The sequence below is a fragment of the Periophthalmus magnuspinnatus genome, chromosome 11 (genome assembly GCF_009829125.3).
Source record: "Periophthalmus magnuspinnatus isolate fPerMag1 chromosome 11, fPerMag1.2.pri, whole genome shotgun sequence".
Lineage (NCBI taxonomy): Eukaryota > Metazoa > Chordata > Actinopteri > Gobiiformes > Gobiidae > Periophthalmus > Periophthalmus magnuspinnatus.
The window spans coordinates 8,474,423-8,490,785 of record NC_047136.2 but is presented as its reverse complement, the minus strand read 5'-3'; the positions used below and the strand labels follow the sequence as shown (position 1 = coordinate 8,490,785).

The window sequence follows — 16,363 nt, the reverse complement described above, 5'->3', positions numbered from 1 at the left end:
CCAGTTTCGACAGGTTTGCCACAAAACTAAGACTAAGAGTTAAATAGGTCTAAATAAACTAAATAAATATAGAGCTGCTATGAGAGAACACCACAGAGCAAACACCCATGCTGTGGCGTACAGGGCACCTCTTGTATAATATCTTCAAGCTTTAGTGCAGTTGGTAGAATTTTAATGTGGTTTTCTGCAGGCTTCTTCAGCGCCTCCGGTCCCAGCGCTTGGAGATCAGAGAGAATTTTCAAACACTGTGTCCCTCTGCACTCGTCTTCTCTCTGCCCCTTCAGGCTACTGGGGTTTTGTCTCACGCTTAATCCTTCTCTCGGTGCCTTAGTTTTTGGGCTGCACCGTTTGTCCCTGTGTGATGCTGTATGACACTTAGGCACAATTACTGCTAAGCCTCTCTGTACTTCGTCTGAACTGAGAACAGACAAGGACAAAAGCAGCAGCGAACTTTTGGAGAGCAAACCGAAAGCTTGTCCTCATAATATTCCACAAAAATGCGGTTGGTAGAATGGGGGGTGGTTATCCTAATTACAGCAACACAACACAGACACGGATTCTACACGATATGGATTTCAAGTGAAGACATGAAATATATACTGGAGATTTAATTTTATCATAATTAGTGTGAAGAACAGATTTAAATGTTGCCATTTCTCTTGAATAAATAAATACAAAATATATACATATTGTGTCATCATACACAGGCACGTTAATATAGGGACATGGGCAGTTATTGTAAAAATAAGTCATCTCTAATGGCTCCATACTTAAAAATACTTTTAACAGGCCTCTATATAAAAATACTTGGACATATTTAAACCTACATGTTCCTTATTAGTTTCCATGTAGGAGTGTTGTGTAACACCCTAAGCACCCTAGTACAATTTATGTCAAACCTGATACGATCATGGTACTATTCATTTATTCTCACTGAGTTACAGACTTCGCATTACCTGCCTGTCCTGCGCTGTACAACTATGGTTCCTGCTACAATATCGTATACAGTCCGGTTGTGCTGGAAAAACAGCAGAGTTATGAAGACAGGAAACAGGAAGGCAATGGAGAAGTTCTTGTTCAGGGCTCGGACAGCAGAGCTGCAAACAAGATGTAAACAAAGATTATCAGTACTACAGCAGTACTACCAGAGACATATTCATCAGCAGGTTATCTTATTGATTGCATTTTTAATTAGATTTAAATATGGTTAGCAAGACCATGTGTTCTAGTGTGGTGATTGATTTAACCCCCAAATTTTATACGAAAAATTATTATCTTTATTTGTATGACTGTGGAGAATACCCAGTGACATGTGCTGACTTACGCAGAGAGTGAGACATTTGTTGCTGGGACAACGAGGACCCGGTTTGGACGCACCATAGTTGTAGTATCACACGTCACCACTTGGAGGCCGAGCAGAAACTTCCCTGGTGTGGCTCCCCCAGCAGTCCAGATACAGATGGTCTAATAAATAAAAATATAAATGATCTAGAGGTACATTTTACACTGAATAAAATGTTCTGGACATTCATGTAGTGACAGGACAAATGCCAGATGCTCCATGTTAGCACGGAGGTGAATTCCCATAGCAGAGCCATCTGGGAAAACATGACACTAATGTAGAGTGCCAACCTGAGGCCTGGAACATTGCTTCATCTCAGGCAACTGTACATACAACATTGCATCACTAATCGCTATGGGAAAAAGAACAGTCTCCTCCTCATAAACAAATACTGTATGCTAATAGAAGCATTACCTAACACTGAAAAGATACAGTGGTCTTTGGTTTCCAATAAATAAAGATGCATACTCACCTCATATACACACACAAGGACCCTGTACACCAGCGCTACAGCCATCATCTTCTGCAGGTCCTCCATAGATGTGTTCTCATCGATTTCCTCAACAATAAAGTGAGTTATGAACTTGGCAATGTCCCTTAAATAAGAACAAAGTTTGTGAGAGAATGGCTCAGGCAAATTAGCTCAATGTAAAACAAATCATGTGCCCCTGTGTGTTTAATGTTCACTAATATCCAGTGGTGAAGATATAGTTCAAATTGCATCAAATTGAAATAACAATTTTAGTTAGCACAATTATCAAATCAAATAGGCTACAGCTATATATTTATTATCATTTATTAGATTCTTGACCATGAGGCTTAAACACACATCTTCACTTTTGCAGGAGAAGCTGATTGCTTAGGAACTTCTATGCTCTTTGAAGGCAAAAGAGCATAGATGTACAGGGTTTCTTGCAGCATTTCAGCCTACTCACTTCATTCCACTCAGGTGCATTATGCACAGCACTATAGTGGCTTTCACACAAAACAAGATGAAGAAGTCCACAGTCTCAGCCATAAACCTCTGGAGGGGAGAGGGGACAGTGTACTCCCGCCCTGTTAAAACACACAACCACAAAACATACCATTATGGGATACATTTTATTTTTGCAAAAGCTGTGAGCTTGAGAGACAGTAGTAGGCCGATGGAGGCCTGCTGTAAAAGCCCTACTTAAGCATATAATCTTCTCAAGACTATAAGCCTGCTTTGAAACCCATGACGTGGCTTAAACAAGAATACACACTTTCACATGCAATCATGTGGTCAGATGAAGAGGAAAATGTAGTACCTGGCTGTGGTGGGGTCCCATTTGGCTGATGTCCTGACCGGGCATCCGTAGGGGTTTGGGAGGCGTAAAATTGGTTATTATTTTGAGCGCTCTGGGGGTATCCAGGCAGGCTAAGCGGATATGGGTAATTGTACCAGTTTCTTGAGTCAAAAGGCTGCTGTCCGGTCTGTGTGGGGGTCCCATGAGGAGGCGGCACAGTGTACAGAGGAGGGACGGGTAGCGTGGACAGGGTGACCCAGCTCTGCCAGCTCGTGTAGCCGCAGTAGTAGCTCCACATCCACCGCTGCAGCCTCTGACAGTACTCCGTGGTCGCGGTGCACTCGGGGGAATCTTCAGGGTTTTTATCACTGGAAATAGACGAAGACATGTCCTAAAGCCCGGGACAGGAGCACAAGTCTGCGCCAATCCTCCGTCGGTCCTGTCTCTGCAGAGACTCCGCACACTCCCACACGCACACGTAGCTAACGCTAACTGTAAATATAAGGACTTCCGGTCTCGTGGTGTTGTCATGGTTACGTGAAGCACGTGACATTAATTACAAAGTAGTACGCTTCATTTTCATTAGCTATAAAAAAAAAAAAAAAAATAAAAAATTCTAAAACCATTAAATGAATTGCTCAGGGAGATGTAGGCCTGTTAAATAGTAACTTAGCCTGTTGGCATCACCCCCTTGAGATAAATATGTTAAAAATAATTAGACAAGTTACACAGTGCACCTTTAAAGAGGGGGTATTATGCTTAATCGATTTTATTGGCGCTTTCTTTCCCGATATAATGTTGTTACCTCATCAAAAACATACCTGGAGAGGTTGGATGTCATCCATGTAAGTTTGAGTATTTTAGCGATCTCTTCCGGGCCCTGTTCAAGCCCTCCTTACAGTTAGCAGTACGAGGCTGTACAAAGCTCCGCCCACAAGCCGACGTTACTCATGCACCCACAGGACAATACTCCATGAATCTACAAAAGCATGATACATAATTGTACACGGCAACTGGACAAGCCTGATGTGATCTGCAGTAGTTTCATTACTGAAAGCTGCACTGATTGTGTTGTGATGTCACTCTGAAGGGGAAGTGACTTAGCGCAGAGAGCAAAGGGAGGGGGGACTCAGAATGTCAAAAATGAAAGTGAAATGTATTAAACATGTTAATATATTGTCTTGGGCAAATATAACATTTTCAAAAGAATACAAGTGAACATAGTGATCTAAATATGTGTTAGCTGTTAATACCCCATAGAAGTCTATGCCTTCACTTCAGATGACAAGAAGTAGTATACAGCTATAGATTTAAGATCTTTTAAGACTATTTTATGTGATTATAATAATGTTTTATGTGATTATAATAATGTTGTTCAGGCATCTTCCAGGTTTTGGATTATATCACCACCAGAGGGCAGCAAACACCAACTGTTCTGTACCCAAAGAAAAGCACGCCCACCACAATCAAAATTCAGATTTTAAGTCACAGAGTGAAGCCATGTTGACCAGGATGGATAAGAGCATGTTTTAGAGATCAAGTTGGAGGCTAGACTGACATAATAAAGTGTAAAAGAATGCGGCTAGGCCAGATTATAGGAGGATCCAATAATGTGAGGAAAAAAAACACTTTACCACTCTTTTCGCAATAGGCCTACTTTTTGTGACTTCTCCAGATTATTCCATTCTCCATTCTCATTGCATTCTCATTATTGCCGTCTCGTTTGACCTCCAATTAAACGGCAACAGGGGTGCATTTGCTGACAGTGCTAGCCTGGACCTCTCTGGTTAGGTGTAAGCTCTGCCAGTCCCAAATGATTGTGCCTGTCCCAGTGAATGGAGGCAGTGAAGCGCACCCCAATGCGTGTTATCCCTGTGCACAGAGGCCATGCGATGACTGTGCCCAAAAGTAATCGGGTCATAATAAAAGCGGTGTCTGGCAAATGCTGACCCCCGTGCAACCCACCAACCTGGAGGGATTAGAGCTAGAGATGGGTGTCTGGGGGTCAAAGATGTTAATGCAGTTACGGACCAACCCATGCTAAAATAACTCTGCATATTCATTTAGGTAAAATACATCACAATTGAAAATCATAATATAAATGTTTTGGCATATCTTTCACCCCTAACCTAAGTCTGTCTATTAAGTTATCATGGTTTTGTCACTAAAGTTACAAAACAGTGTGTTATTATCCTCACAATAAAGTGTGTAGGAGGGCTAGAGTACAAATATGTGTCTTTATTGTGGGAAAGTTCCGTATGTCTTGTGTGATTGGTACTGAACTGAAGTACAACATGTTCATTAATCCAAATGTATCTTATTTGTCTTCAGGGAAAGGGATTGCTGTGTCTTTGCAGGATGTCTGCCATACTTCTAGACATACACACCTAGAGCAAGGTCAGTCATTACGCAATCAGACATTTACGGTTCAAGATCTGCGTTTTTTAGTCCTGATAGGTTGATACTAGATGTACAAATATGTGTTTTGAACCTTGACATTTGACCCCTCACCCTGCCGTTAATTAAAGCAAGATAATGGATTGTGACACCATTTGCCAGAAAGGAATATATCTAAAATATGTGATGATTCAATGTAAATAACACTGAACTCAAGGTTAGTTTTCTAGACATGGACCTTCATTAGTGCATATTTGTGCTGGCATGTTGCCCTGTACCACCATACTCTAGGAGGCTAATCCTTTTGCCCAGACAGGGGTTAAGTCGCAGTCACCATAGTGAGCAGTAATTTAAAGATGTGAACAAAGAAGGCGAAAAGTGGGTAAAGGGGTCCCGGATGTCCGAGGTCGCTGCAGTCATGTGGTGTTTGTGTGCTTTGGCCTTAATCCAGACAAAGACCTGGCTGTAAGAGTTCTACACAATTACAACTTTTAGGTTACTTACAGTATATATCCCCTCAATAATGGAAAACATTGTACAAGGAGGGAGGGATATAAGGTATGAGGACACTTTGGATTTTAAAATGCTCTTACTTAAGTGTTCATTTGTTGCTCTGAATAATGATACATTGCATTTAGACAGTCAGGTGACTGTGAGTTTGCTGAGGCAGCAGAGGGAAGTCCTACAGCCTTTGACCCACTAAAACCTCCTTTAGTTTCTGTAGTTATGGATCCACACAGCTATAACACTATTCGAAAGTATTGATCTGAACTCTATTGGTTTCAAATCGAAACACACCTTTAACCTTTAAGCGCTTTGAGTGCCTTGAATGTAGAAAAGTGCTAAATAAATATCACCATTTTAACCAATTACATAAGCACGTAATGACTCAGATTGCATCTCAACCCTCCCCATAACATGACGCTGTAGCCTGTTTACAAGTCACTTGGAGAAATGTCACACTGTGAGAGATTGCTTCCTTAGCTTGTAAGACGCTGCCCTTATCTCCCCATTGCATTATGGGGAAATGCAGCCCCCAGACATCCATTGTTACTTCTAAAGGAAAGTTTCCTTGAGTTATTTCCGAAACCATTTGCAGCAGCAAGTGATGAAATACAACAACAGGGTCTAATATACACAATAGGACTTAGGTATAGATAAGGAAATTATTATGACTGAGCGATAAAGTGTCCAAATGTGACCCAAACTGGCAATCTTCAGGAGAATGGGCAACTGTCTCTAACTGCTGTAATACCTGTTACATTTGTTATAAACTAATAGCAAAGTTAGTCATTGTTGTCCAGGCCTATAACTATTTTTATCTCTTGAGTTGATTAGTTGTTAGATATTGCACGGTTCATTTATGAGAACAGCAACTATCTGTAGCAGTGTTATCAAGTTCAATAGAAAAGGTGTTATTCTGTGCACATTAACACTATAATGATAAAGACAATTCATGGGTTTCAAACAAACAATTCCTTCCTGATCTGAAGGACTTTGGGAGGACCTTTCCCCATTCAAAAGATATAATATTTAGATTTTAATTGCTTAACTGCTATGACAACGGAGAACGGTTGCCATAGCTTGGAGCCCATGAATAGATCACATGACCTGTCGCTGCAAAAGTAGATCACAAACAGGAGCGAAAACATACCCCTTCTCTGTGCTCCCTTGGGTGTCCTGTCTACTATTGTGTTTTGAGTTTGTGTAGGCATACTTTAAAGGCCCCATACTTGGCCCCATACTTCCTCAGCTATACAGTCACACAGGCTGCGTTTGGTTGGAAGTTGAACCCCTGATGAGAAACAACACAGCACTCCATTCTTTGTCATGTCCTCAAAGGTATAAGGCATGTCCTCGTGTACAATACACATTTGTGAAGAGCGGATAAAGGATTCTGAGTGAGAAAACAATGGCAATATTGTCAACATATGTATCTGTAGTAGACACATACAATCCATATCACATTCAGGCTGACCCGTTTGAGACATAGCAAAAGACTCACTAACTAAATTAACTATAGTTTTTCTATACTAGATTAAGTCTGTTTTGGACTGTTAAAAGACCAGTACTTGTGATGGGTTCACTATATAGGCCTATAGGGAAAAACACGCCCCACAGGTTAGTTCGTATCTAAACAGTGATTACTCTTCCTCAACAAACGGACCCAATATAGCAAGTGTTAAATAAATACATTTCCCAAAGAGTGCACTCATCTGGCAGGTGGAGGAGTGAGGGGCAGCAGTTCACTTCAGGACATATTTTCAACGATTTTTTTCAAAGAACAAAGATGGAGATTAGGGGGAACGAATAAATTCACATTCTATTATCAGTGATACAGAGCAGGGTCCCTTGCTGGAATCTCAGACATGTTTACCTACTTTGAAGAGATAGTGAGGGTCACACAAGAGCACAGCTTGCACAGCAGCTGTATTCACCCAACCTAACAACTGTGCAGCTAGGCCTATAGAAGAAATGAATTTTAGGAGTTTGGTGCGTTGCCATGGGTAACCGTTTTGTCCCACTGTTGAATGCAGCCATAGCTGGCATAGTTGAGTCCAGCTGTGTGGTCGTCATGGGATCTGGGTCAGTGGATGAGGTGAGTCCTGTAGAGAGGATTAAGCTGAAGAATGTGAGAATATGCGAAAATAGAGTTATGTGCTGCAGAAAGAAGAGAAAGTCAGACTACACAGAGAAAGCTGCAGTTTTCATTATAATCACACTTTCTACATTGATAGCTGGTAATTAAAATCAGAAATATAACCATAACAATTGTCATGCTGCAATACCAAAGACTGTTGTCATCATTTATTGCTTATTATCATTTATTGCTTATTAAGTGTTTCATGGAGAGACTTCCTTTGTACTGCTCAGTTCCCCTTCTGACAGGCCTGTTTAAGTAGCCACAAGAGCACTGGACAAAAACATTCTTATGGTTTGCCACATCAAATCTGCATTTTAATGTGTGTTTTAATATGTTTGTATATACATTTTTATTGCAGTGGTGGAATGTAACAAAGTACAAGTAGTAAAGTACTGTACTTAGTAGAATTTTTAGGTATCTGTACTGTACTTGAGTGCATTTTACAGTAGATATTTTTAACTTTTACTTCACTATATTTGAGAGCACTATATATATATATATATATATATATATATATATATATATAGAGAGAGAGAGAGAGAGAGAGAGAGAGAGAGAGAGAGAGAGAGAGAGAGAGAGAGAGAGAGAGAGAGAGAGAGAGAGAGAGAGAGAGAGAGAGAGAGTGTTTCGGTTATCTTGTCCTCTGGCTTGTGACCATAGACTGTATAAAGATATGTATTATTATTTATATATGCAGTCTGTGCTTGTGGCTTTAAAACCATTAGTTAGATCATGACAGGAAAACAGGACTGAAATTTAGCCAATTAAGTCACACAAAGAGGTGTTCTTATAATACTGTATCTCCAGATCAGTGTCCTTGAACTGGGGTGAAGATGAGGACAAGGGGAGGAAGGGTGTCAGCCTCAGAAACTCTAGTGGACCTTTCCAGATGTTATGCAAAGGATGTAGAGCCATTCCCATAGGACCAGGATAATCTGTGAGGACAAAAACACTCCCTCAAAGTCAACAAGATAACCTACACCCAAATGTTGTAAATAGGACACTTCATCAGAATTTTGTACTATTTAATGTTATGTTTTTTTCAGTGCAGTTTTATCTGTGATCTTGTCTCGCTTTTTCCTGCTGTTTCCTGCATTGCTATGACAACCCTGACTTAATGCTTGTCCAAAATGTACAGTAATGTTATAGCAATGGCCTACTTAAAATAAAAATATGTAAGAGAAAAAAAAAATCAACTTACATAAACCTGCATGTGGGAACAGAAATATTCTCTGCAAGCCGCTACTGCTTCAACTATGATCTACACTTGACTACTTTGACAGCTGCTTACATTTATCAAACCACAGAGTCTAATGAAGGACAAGACACTGGACAAATAGCTCTGCACCATGGACACTCCTGCTCACCCCCTGCACCAGACATAGAGGGACAGAGGTTCAGTGATGGAAGAAGAGCAAAGAAATACTCAAGTAAAAGTAAAAGCATTACATGCAAAAAGTCTACTAAAGTAAAAGTATTAAAGTACCTGTTTAAAAATGTACTTAGAGTAAAAAGTTAAAGTATTTTTTGCCAATTTTGAGATCTAATAAAGCTTAAACTATAATGATTTTGATAAAGATTTGGGTTAGATTTTGTTCAACAGAACAGAACTGTTTTTATTGGTACGTGGTAATAAACTCTTCTATAATTAAAAAAAAAAAAAGTACAGATACGTGCTCTCAAATGTAGTCAAGTAAAAGTAAAATGTATCTACTTTAAAAGCAAAGTACAGATACTTCATACTTAAGCACAATACTTTACTACTTTTTCTTTGTTGTGTTCCACAACTGCAGAGGTTCCATGGTGAATAATACAAAACTCATATTCTTCTCCCTGCAACTCATCATTACGTAATAGATAACCTTATGTCATGTTACACTGTATCTCCTTACGCCTCCCTTTTTTTAACTTATTTGTACAAATCCAAATCTGTATACTTGACACAAATATTAGCTATTTGTAATTATATTGTTAGTTCTGATCTATTTTCATTTTCTTTGTGGATAAATACAGTCTAAAACTTCTGTCCTTTTGGTTGTGTATTTTTCTTATAGACTGGACACATGTTAAAAAAGCTACACGTTACTATCTTTTGAGGTGGCTGGGTTCAATTTTCGATTTCTGACATAAAAACAAGCTCACCTCCCACTGTTGTTCAAACAGCCCCCTGAGGTACAAAAGCACCGCACCTGTAAGTCTATCTACTGCAGATGTGAACTCTTCTCTAGGGCTGTGAGAACTGGGCCACATCCCAGCATTCAACAGGACTAAAACTTCAATGGTACAGATGCTTTAGGGAAAAATCATGCAGTCTTTTTTTCTAATTTGGCTCATGCTAAAAATGTACATGTTTTTTTAGCCGCAATGACCATCAAACCTAATCAGCGCAAACGTCTCTTCGGCCTTTCCTGTCATTACTAGTTGCTATTCTACTGTAGGACAACCTCCAAAAGATACTTTTGAACAGTGGCCAAAAGGCGGGGGTCAGCAGGAACGGCCCATGATGCTCGGGGGTTTCTCCTTGTCGCAGCTGCCTTTACAGCTAATGGGAAATGTTCTGCCTCCCAAAAAGGAAGCAGGGTTACATATCCCGTCTGACCTGAAGTCATGGAGCCAGGAATATTGTAAAAGGTCAACATTCCTTATGCAGTGTTTGGCAAAGAGCCATTCATGTGAAGTTACAAGATTCTCAAGGCCAGTTGCATTTATGTGGGCCTAAAAGTTACCTTCTTCAAGAAACCAGAAACATTCCATAAATTCAAAGTTTTTTTTATTCAAATCACCACAAACACATTCAAGTTGGAAAACAGGGGCATGGCAGTTGTAAAGGAGGTGTTTCACAAGTAAGGACATGGATGAAACTGCAGAATTTGAAGTAAATTTAGGCTCATTGAACTGAGCTTGTCGTCATCCATCAGTGGATGAGTGTCCAAGGGTCTTATGCGTCCTTCACATACGTCCTCACTGCCACCACGTCTCCTATAATGCATTTCTATAGAAAGAACAGAACACAAGTGGCAGCTTGATTAAAAAGGTTCAAATGTGCACAAATAAAATGTTATTAAATGGTAGTTGCAGATATGTAGAGTAGTAAACCATAAGCAAACTTTAAAAACAAATAAACTTACTGCTATCAATTTCCCATCTGTGATCTCCCGCTCTATACTGGTCTCTTTGCCATCCCAGGTCTGTTTCTGGATAAGCTTACCATTTTCCAGTGTCATCACAGTCTGCAAAAGAATAAATGCATACAAAGACATAAATAACTATTAAAAGGACACTTTATCTGCAGTGTAGATGACCAACCTTTGTTTTCCTGTCGTCTGCAGTGGTTTCATCAAATTCTTCGTTGAGTTTGAACTTGACTTCAGTAGTTTTAAACGTGCTTTGGGACTTCATGCACACAACTCCTTGGTCGTCCACAGATACTACCAAATTAGGCTTGGTCCGATTGCCCACCTGCCGAGTTGCGAATCCCACACCTAGGACGCAAAAACACAATTAGCATAAAAGAAATCCAGCCAAACTTAATGATAAATGCGTAAATAAATCAATGGTTTAATGCAGAGATGAGGTGATGCACATCAGCAAAACCGTTACCAAGAAAAACGAAGTTGCACAGAGTCTTACCGATTGCCTTCATGTAGTCGTCAAAGTTCTCGCTGGCAATCATCTTCCAAGTCCCAACAAACTGCTCGACCATCTTTGCAGCCTTGGCGTGTTCTCCTCAGACACCTGCAAAGCAACTAGACCAAACTTTGTCCCACTGTGAGCGCGAGACACTGCGCTTTTAAAGCCACGGCCACGCGCTCTGAGCCAATCAAAATGTGATACGTCACCATCTGCTGCAGTAAGTCCCGCCCCTTCACTAACTTTTCTGCTCACCACATTACATTTACCATTCTCCTTTATTAGATTATTAGGGCTGACTCTGTGCTGTTCTGTTATGTCAAAGATCAGAGAGAAGCTAGTAATATTTTATCAGCTGTTGTTGGTTTGAGAATATCAAGGAAACAAACAACATAGTGCAATTTGAAGAGGTTTTATTCATCAAAAAAAAAAAAAAAACAGTTAATTTCACGGACTACAATATATTATCATAGCAAAAAAACAAACAAACATATCAATAGAACATTATCAATATCTACACATAAATATACAGTACATACTTCTCAACACAGAAAATAAATACTATTTTTTGCCTGTAACTTTTCCCTGTGGATCCTTGGCAATGCAGCGAGACTGAAACGCACTGAACATCTCCTGGCTGGTCAGTCTGGCTCCTTTCATCACCAACTTCTCTCCATCCACTGTTTAAAAAAAAAAAAAAAAAAAAGGCCAAATGCATAAGTCATGACTCATGCGGGTAACAGGTCAAAGCAGCGGTGCACAGGACGCTCCTACACAGAACTTCTGTAAACTCTGACCCACTGTCCTTGGTCAGCAGTGGAGCAATAATGCATAATGTACCTCGTTGAGTCAGAAGATACGGTTTGTTTTGGAAGGGAGTTTGTGTGCTCAGAGTCCATCTTTTCTCTTAGCAATACCAATCTCCATTTTTGTAAAGGGGAAAATTACAATGGAAAGTAAAGGGAAACTGTGCTATATGGTGGTGAGTTGTTCTATGTGGAAAACAGGATAGGATTAATCATGAGGATATGCGACTGTAGCTAATTTGGCTCCGTTTAGTTCAGAGTATAAGTGCTGCTAAACTAAACTGTGCCAAAACTATTGAGTATCACAGTTAATGTTTAAGCTTGTACTGCTGATATAAAAGAATGAACTGTGACAAGTTGCTACAGTCGTACACAGTGTTGGGCATCTTACTTCAAAAATGTAATTAGTTATAGTTACAAGTTACTTCTCCCAAAAAGTAACTGAGTTAGTAACTCAGTTACTTTTTGGGAGAAGTAACTAGTTACTAGGCAAAGTAACTATGCCATTACTTATTATGTTAAAACAATAAAAACACAACAGATGTGAACCTTTAACATTTATTTCACTTTAACAGATTGCCACTATATTGTATTTGTTTACAAGTAAATTATAGAATGTATCAAAAATAAAAAATATATAAAAAATGTTATTTGAAGTGCAAATAAATCAACATGTCACGCAATTTCAGGCAACTGTACTTCAAATATTTTCTTCATTATAATACTGAAAAAAAACATTGCAATGTATTGCAAAACTAAGGCATTCAAATGTAAACCATGTAAAATAAGACAAAACCTTTAAGCTTTTCTGGCCACACACTGTAATTCTCTGCCCAGTATTCAAATATTAATCACTCTCATTTCAACATAAACTGAACTTTATCCAACTCTTTAACATTCATTAAAAGATTCACACAATCCCTCTAACACGTATCTATTCCTTTAATTATCTATCTATCCATCCAATCAGCTGTCGATGCACGTGTGGACAGGACATCATTTCCCATCATGCATTAAGCGTTTGTAGTCCATGCAGGCGGCCGCTGGCAGTGGAGAGCTGCTGCGCTCGCCTTGCTCAAAAACTTCCCGTTACCAGCGCACAGGTTATGTCAGCGCAAGCCGGTGGCATCTTGGACACAAAACTAACCGGCATGCACCGCGCACCGATCGACGGCGATAGTATCTGTGCCCGCCTCATCTCAAACAAGCCTTTTATCTCACCCCGAGCTGCGTTGCAGCTCCTCGGCTGAGAGACTCTGATGAAGAGAAGAGTGAACTGAATTAAAAGTAACGCGCCACATTTTATAGTCAGTAACGGTAACAGCGTTAGGACGCTGGGAAAAGTAATTAGTTAGATTACTCCGTTAGTGTAAAAGTAACGCAGTTAGTAACGCCGTTATAATGTAACTCCGTTATTCCCAACACTGGTCGTACATAGTGGTAATCCTACTTTGGTGCCAAAGAGCTTTGTCTTGATTTTGTGGCACTGGCAAAAAGTATAACTTTAGATAGGGTTGCTGTGTCTTTATATTTACACTGCACTACACAACAACTGTTTTAGATCGTTTTCACACTACCACTAGTTACGTCGGCATTCGCTCCAAGAGTGGTGCACTTGGGCCGGTGTGAGTCCAACAGTCAAATTCTGGACCTCGTTAAAAGCCTCCTCTAAGAGCACTTCAAACAGGAGGTCCCGGAGCGGCTCCACTCCCACTCTGGAGCGGGGCGAGTGTGGTGTGAACACGGTCAACCTCGAGCCGATCTAAGCAGTTCGCGAGCGAAAAAGCGCTTGGATCACATGTATTTGTGTGAATGGGCGCTGCAGTGCTGCTGTCTAACACGCTCACCTGATGATACAAACTGGATCAACTTAATAAAAGTGACACTTTCCTCTTGTCTCCACCTGCACAGGTGCCTGGATCTGTCTGAGAGTCATTCAAAAAACGTTTTCTTCTCCGCCACCAGCACGTATAGTCCTCATGGTGTATTTAGCCACAGGTGAAAGCAAAGACCACAGTGTATAGCGAAAGTGTGTGTCTGCTTGAAACGTGTAGAAATGAGATCGGTGATCAGCTGATTGACTCTCACTTTGAGATGAATGATGCACCGTGTATGTGAACAAGACTAACCCAAAAGTAAAGTAAACTGAAATAAATCTAGTGTGCACTGGTGTCTCTCCACAGCGCGCACTAACTTGTGTGAAAATGACCTTACACTCATTTCAGTACTTTAGTGTCTACTCCAGCCATGGCATGCTTTCATATGAACTGCCATCTCAATGTTTCCCTCTTTTGCAGTCGCTGCCATTGTTCACTTTGGCAACGACGGTATCACATGAATTCTGAACACCTGGACCGCAGATCATGAGAATGTGCAAGAAAATGTATGAATGTAAATGCAATAGTCATATGTAGCTGATTGGCTAGTAGTCTACGTACCATATGTGATATCCACCACTGGTTCAGACTTGTCGTGTTTTGCAACAGAAGTCACCTCACAGTTAAGGTTGGTGGCTCGGACTTTCTCTGAGCTCACCATGGCCAGGAACTCCCTGGGTAAAAACAAAGAGAAAAGCTTATTCACTTTTACTCAAGAAACAATGTAATGTAGCCTAACGTAAGTAGCCTATGTATGAATAGGTATCCTAGGAGCCTACATGCACGTGCTTGAACTGAGACCAGAAAAGTAGTGCCCAAAACACACTGAAATGGACCTATGAAATTAAAACAAATTGAATTAAATGAAAATAACCTGTATGTAAGAAAAGGTGTCAGCTGCTGTTAAGATGCTACACTAACTTACAGTACTTAAGAATACCTAAAGTTGCACTATGTAACTTTTCTGATAGAGGTTATCTCACATTATAGCATTATACCCATCTATCTATCTATCTATATCTCCATGGAGACATGAAGGTGATGCTACCAGGTCAAATATATGGGGAGGTGAGCCGTCACACAGTGTGAAAGCATGTTTTTCAAGGGAACTTTGAGCAATAATAACACGTGTTATGTTAAAGTGAGGAGAATGGTTAAGGTAAGGTTTAGGAAAATGTTTTGGGTAAGTTAAATTAAATTAAGTAATTAAAAGAAAAAAAGTCACCAAGCAGTCTTAGATCAACTCAAACCACAAAATAAAATATATAGCAGTCAAAAAAAAAAAATTATAACATTTTAGGCCTGTTCATAACAACAGAGGCCAACACGTGACCAGAGCCCTCCGGACTATCATCACTCACCTTAAACACCAGTGATGAAAAAACTAATCAGATGCGCTTAATGCCATACTGTGGAACATTCCAGACCCAGTAATAACATCATCACGGAGGCAAACAGCCGAACCCCCACCACAAAAGTTACATAGTGGATCTTAATTGTGCTGGCCGTGTTATCAGGCTCAAGTTAATTAGTTTAATCTTCTGACGCCTGATGAAAGCCCACTGCACATCCACTGCACATCCGGTAAATACCAACATTAAGACCCACGTGTTATGAGTGAATTCAGACATTCACGAGCGCCTCTTACCGTGTGGACCGGACATTAGACTCGAAAGGACAAAACTGGACGGCTATTTTCTTCACAGCCTTCAGCACCACGGCAGACTTTGTGGAGGCCGCCATGTTTTTCTGCCATGACCTTTTACCTCTGCAGCAGAGTGATGTTTAAAGAGCGGCCGGCAGAGGGCGCCACAGGACAGGGCGCGTGGAGCTGTGGCTCAGACTTGTGCGGACTTGAGCTCGTGGGCACAAACATCACGGGGCCCAGGTCCTGCTCCCACTCAAAGTCCGCTTCTCAGCAGGTCCGTTGGAAATCCCCGGGTGAGAACTTGCTTCGCCTGTTTTATCGGGGCTGAGGCGGAGGAGACTTGTCCGCACTCGGCCCACATTTCCCACAATGCACTTCGCGGTCAAGTCGACAGATACAATGCACATGTTGATCTAATAGTTTTATTTGTAACAGTTTTGCACCGCATTTTTAATATAGTCTATTCAACCTATGTAGGCTTTATTATTGTTTAAATGTTGTTATTATTATTAGTAGCATAAGAATAAAATGTGTCACTAAAATAAGCTTATTAACATTCTTTTAAATTACCCTAATCAAAGTACTGTATTGTGAATACTTAGAATACCCTGTATTCCTTTGATATAGAACAAATTGAACTGAATGCCTTGTATTGCCCTTGTATTTATTTTTTATGTACGCATGCGCTATGCCAAGTCAACCCTCCAACGGGGCCGCTGTTATTGAATACATTCACTTTGCATAGTACATT

The 16,363-nt window shown here is 40.3% G+C and overlaps 5 protein-coding genes across 5 annotated transcripts in view; 1 reads left to right on the top strand and 4 right to left on the bottom strand.

Annotated features, from left to right (window-relative positions):
• The window catches only part of ripor2 (RHO family interacting cell polarization regulator 2), a 324,701-nt gene that overhangs the window by 21,918 nt on the left and 286,420 nt on the right, over positions 1–16,363 (top strand). The gene's annotated exons all lie outside the window — the stretch shown is intronic.
• tpd52 (tumor protein D52) overlaps positions 1–16,363 on the bottom strand; it is a 369,330-nt gene that overhangs the window by 209,824 nt on the left and 143,143 nt on the right. The gene's annotated exons all lie outside the window — the stretch shown is intronic.
• Positions 595–3,086, bottom strand: fam8a1a (family with sequence similarity 8 member A1a). Its single transcript, XM_033975168.2, has 5 exons — positions 2,632–3,086; positions 2,278–2,398; positions 1,815–1,938; positions 1,325–1,464; positions 595–1,097 (listed from the first exon to the last, which is right to left on the bottom strand). Exons 1-5 carry the CDS (start codon positions 2,996–2,998, stop codon positions 953–955), a joined length of 897 nt encoding a protein of 298 aa, XP_033831059.1. The 5' UTR covers positions 2,999–3,086; the 3' UTR covers positions 595–952.
• LOC117378754 (fatty acid-binding protein, heart-like) lies at positions 10,405–11,427 on the bottom strand. The gene is made up of 4 exons (XM_033975416.2): positions 11,282–11,427; positions 10,958–11,133; positions 10,780–10,881; positions 10,405–10,643 (listed from the first exon to the last, which is right to left on the bottom strand). The coding sequence occupies exons 1-4, from the start codon at positions 11,352–11,354 to the stop codon at positions 10,590–10,592; spliced, it is 405 nt and encodes a 134-aa protein (XP_033831307.1). The 5' UTR covers positions 11,355–11,427; the 3' UTR covers positions 10,405–10,589.
• On the bottom strand, positions 11,777–15,748 carry mrpl53 (mitochondrial ribosomal protein L53). Its single transcript, XM_033975299.2, has 3 exons — positions 15,613–15,748; positions 14,526–14,638; positions 11,777–11,961 (listed from the first exon to the last, which is right to left on the bottom strand). The coding sequence occupies exons 1-3, from the start codon at positions 15,705–15,707 to the stop codon at positions 11,843–11,845; spliced, it is 327 nt and encodes a 108-aa protein (XP_033831190.1). The 5' UTR covers positions 15,708–15,748; the 3' UTR covers positions 11,777–11,842.

Excerpts from the sequence above, each read along its gene's own strand:
- fam8a1a (XM_033975168.2), bottom strand. The coding sequence starts at position 2,998 with ATGTCTTCGTCTATTTCCAGTGATAAAAACCCTGAAGATTCCCCCGAG. Across the intron at positions 1,939-2,277 it reads ATGCACCTGAGTGGAATGAA|GGACATTGCCAAGTTCATAA; the intron begins GTGAGTAGGCTG and ends TTCTTATTTAAG. Across the intron at positions 1,465-1,814 it reads TCCTTGTGTGTGTATATGAG|ACCATCTGTATCTGGACTGC; the intron begins GTGAGTATGCAT and ends TTTATTTATTAG.
- LOC117378754 (XM_033975416.2), bottom strand. The coding sequence starts at position 11,354 with ATGGTCGAGCAGTTTGTTGGGACTTGGAAGATGATTGCCAGCGAGAAC. Across the intron at positions 10,882-10,957 it reads CAGACGACAGGAAAACAAAG|ACTGTGATGACACTGGAAAA; the intron begins GTTGGTCATCTA and ends ATTCTTTTGCAG. Across the intron at positions 10,644-10,779 it reads CAGATGGGAAATTGATAGCA|AAATGCATTATAGGAGACGT; the intron begins GTAAGTTTATTT and ends TTCTTTCTATAG.
- mrpl53 (XM_033975299.2), bottom strand. The coding sequence starts at position 15,707 with ATGGCGGCCTCCACAAAGTCTGCCGTGGTGCTGAAGGCTGTGAAGAAA. Across the intron at positions 14,639-15,612 it reads TCTAATGTCCGGTCCACACG|GGAGTTCCTGGCCATGGTGA; the intron begins GTAAGAGGCGCT and ends GTTTTTACCCAG. Across the intron at positions 11,962-14,525 it reads AGTGGTGGATATCACATATG|TGGATGGAGAGAAGTTGGTG; the intron begins GTACGTAGACTA and ends TTTTTTAAACAG.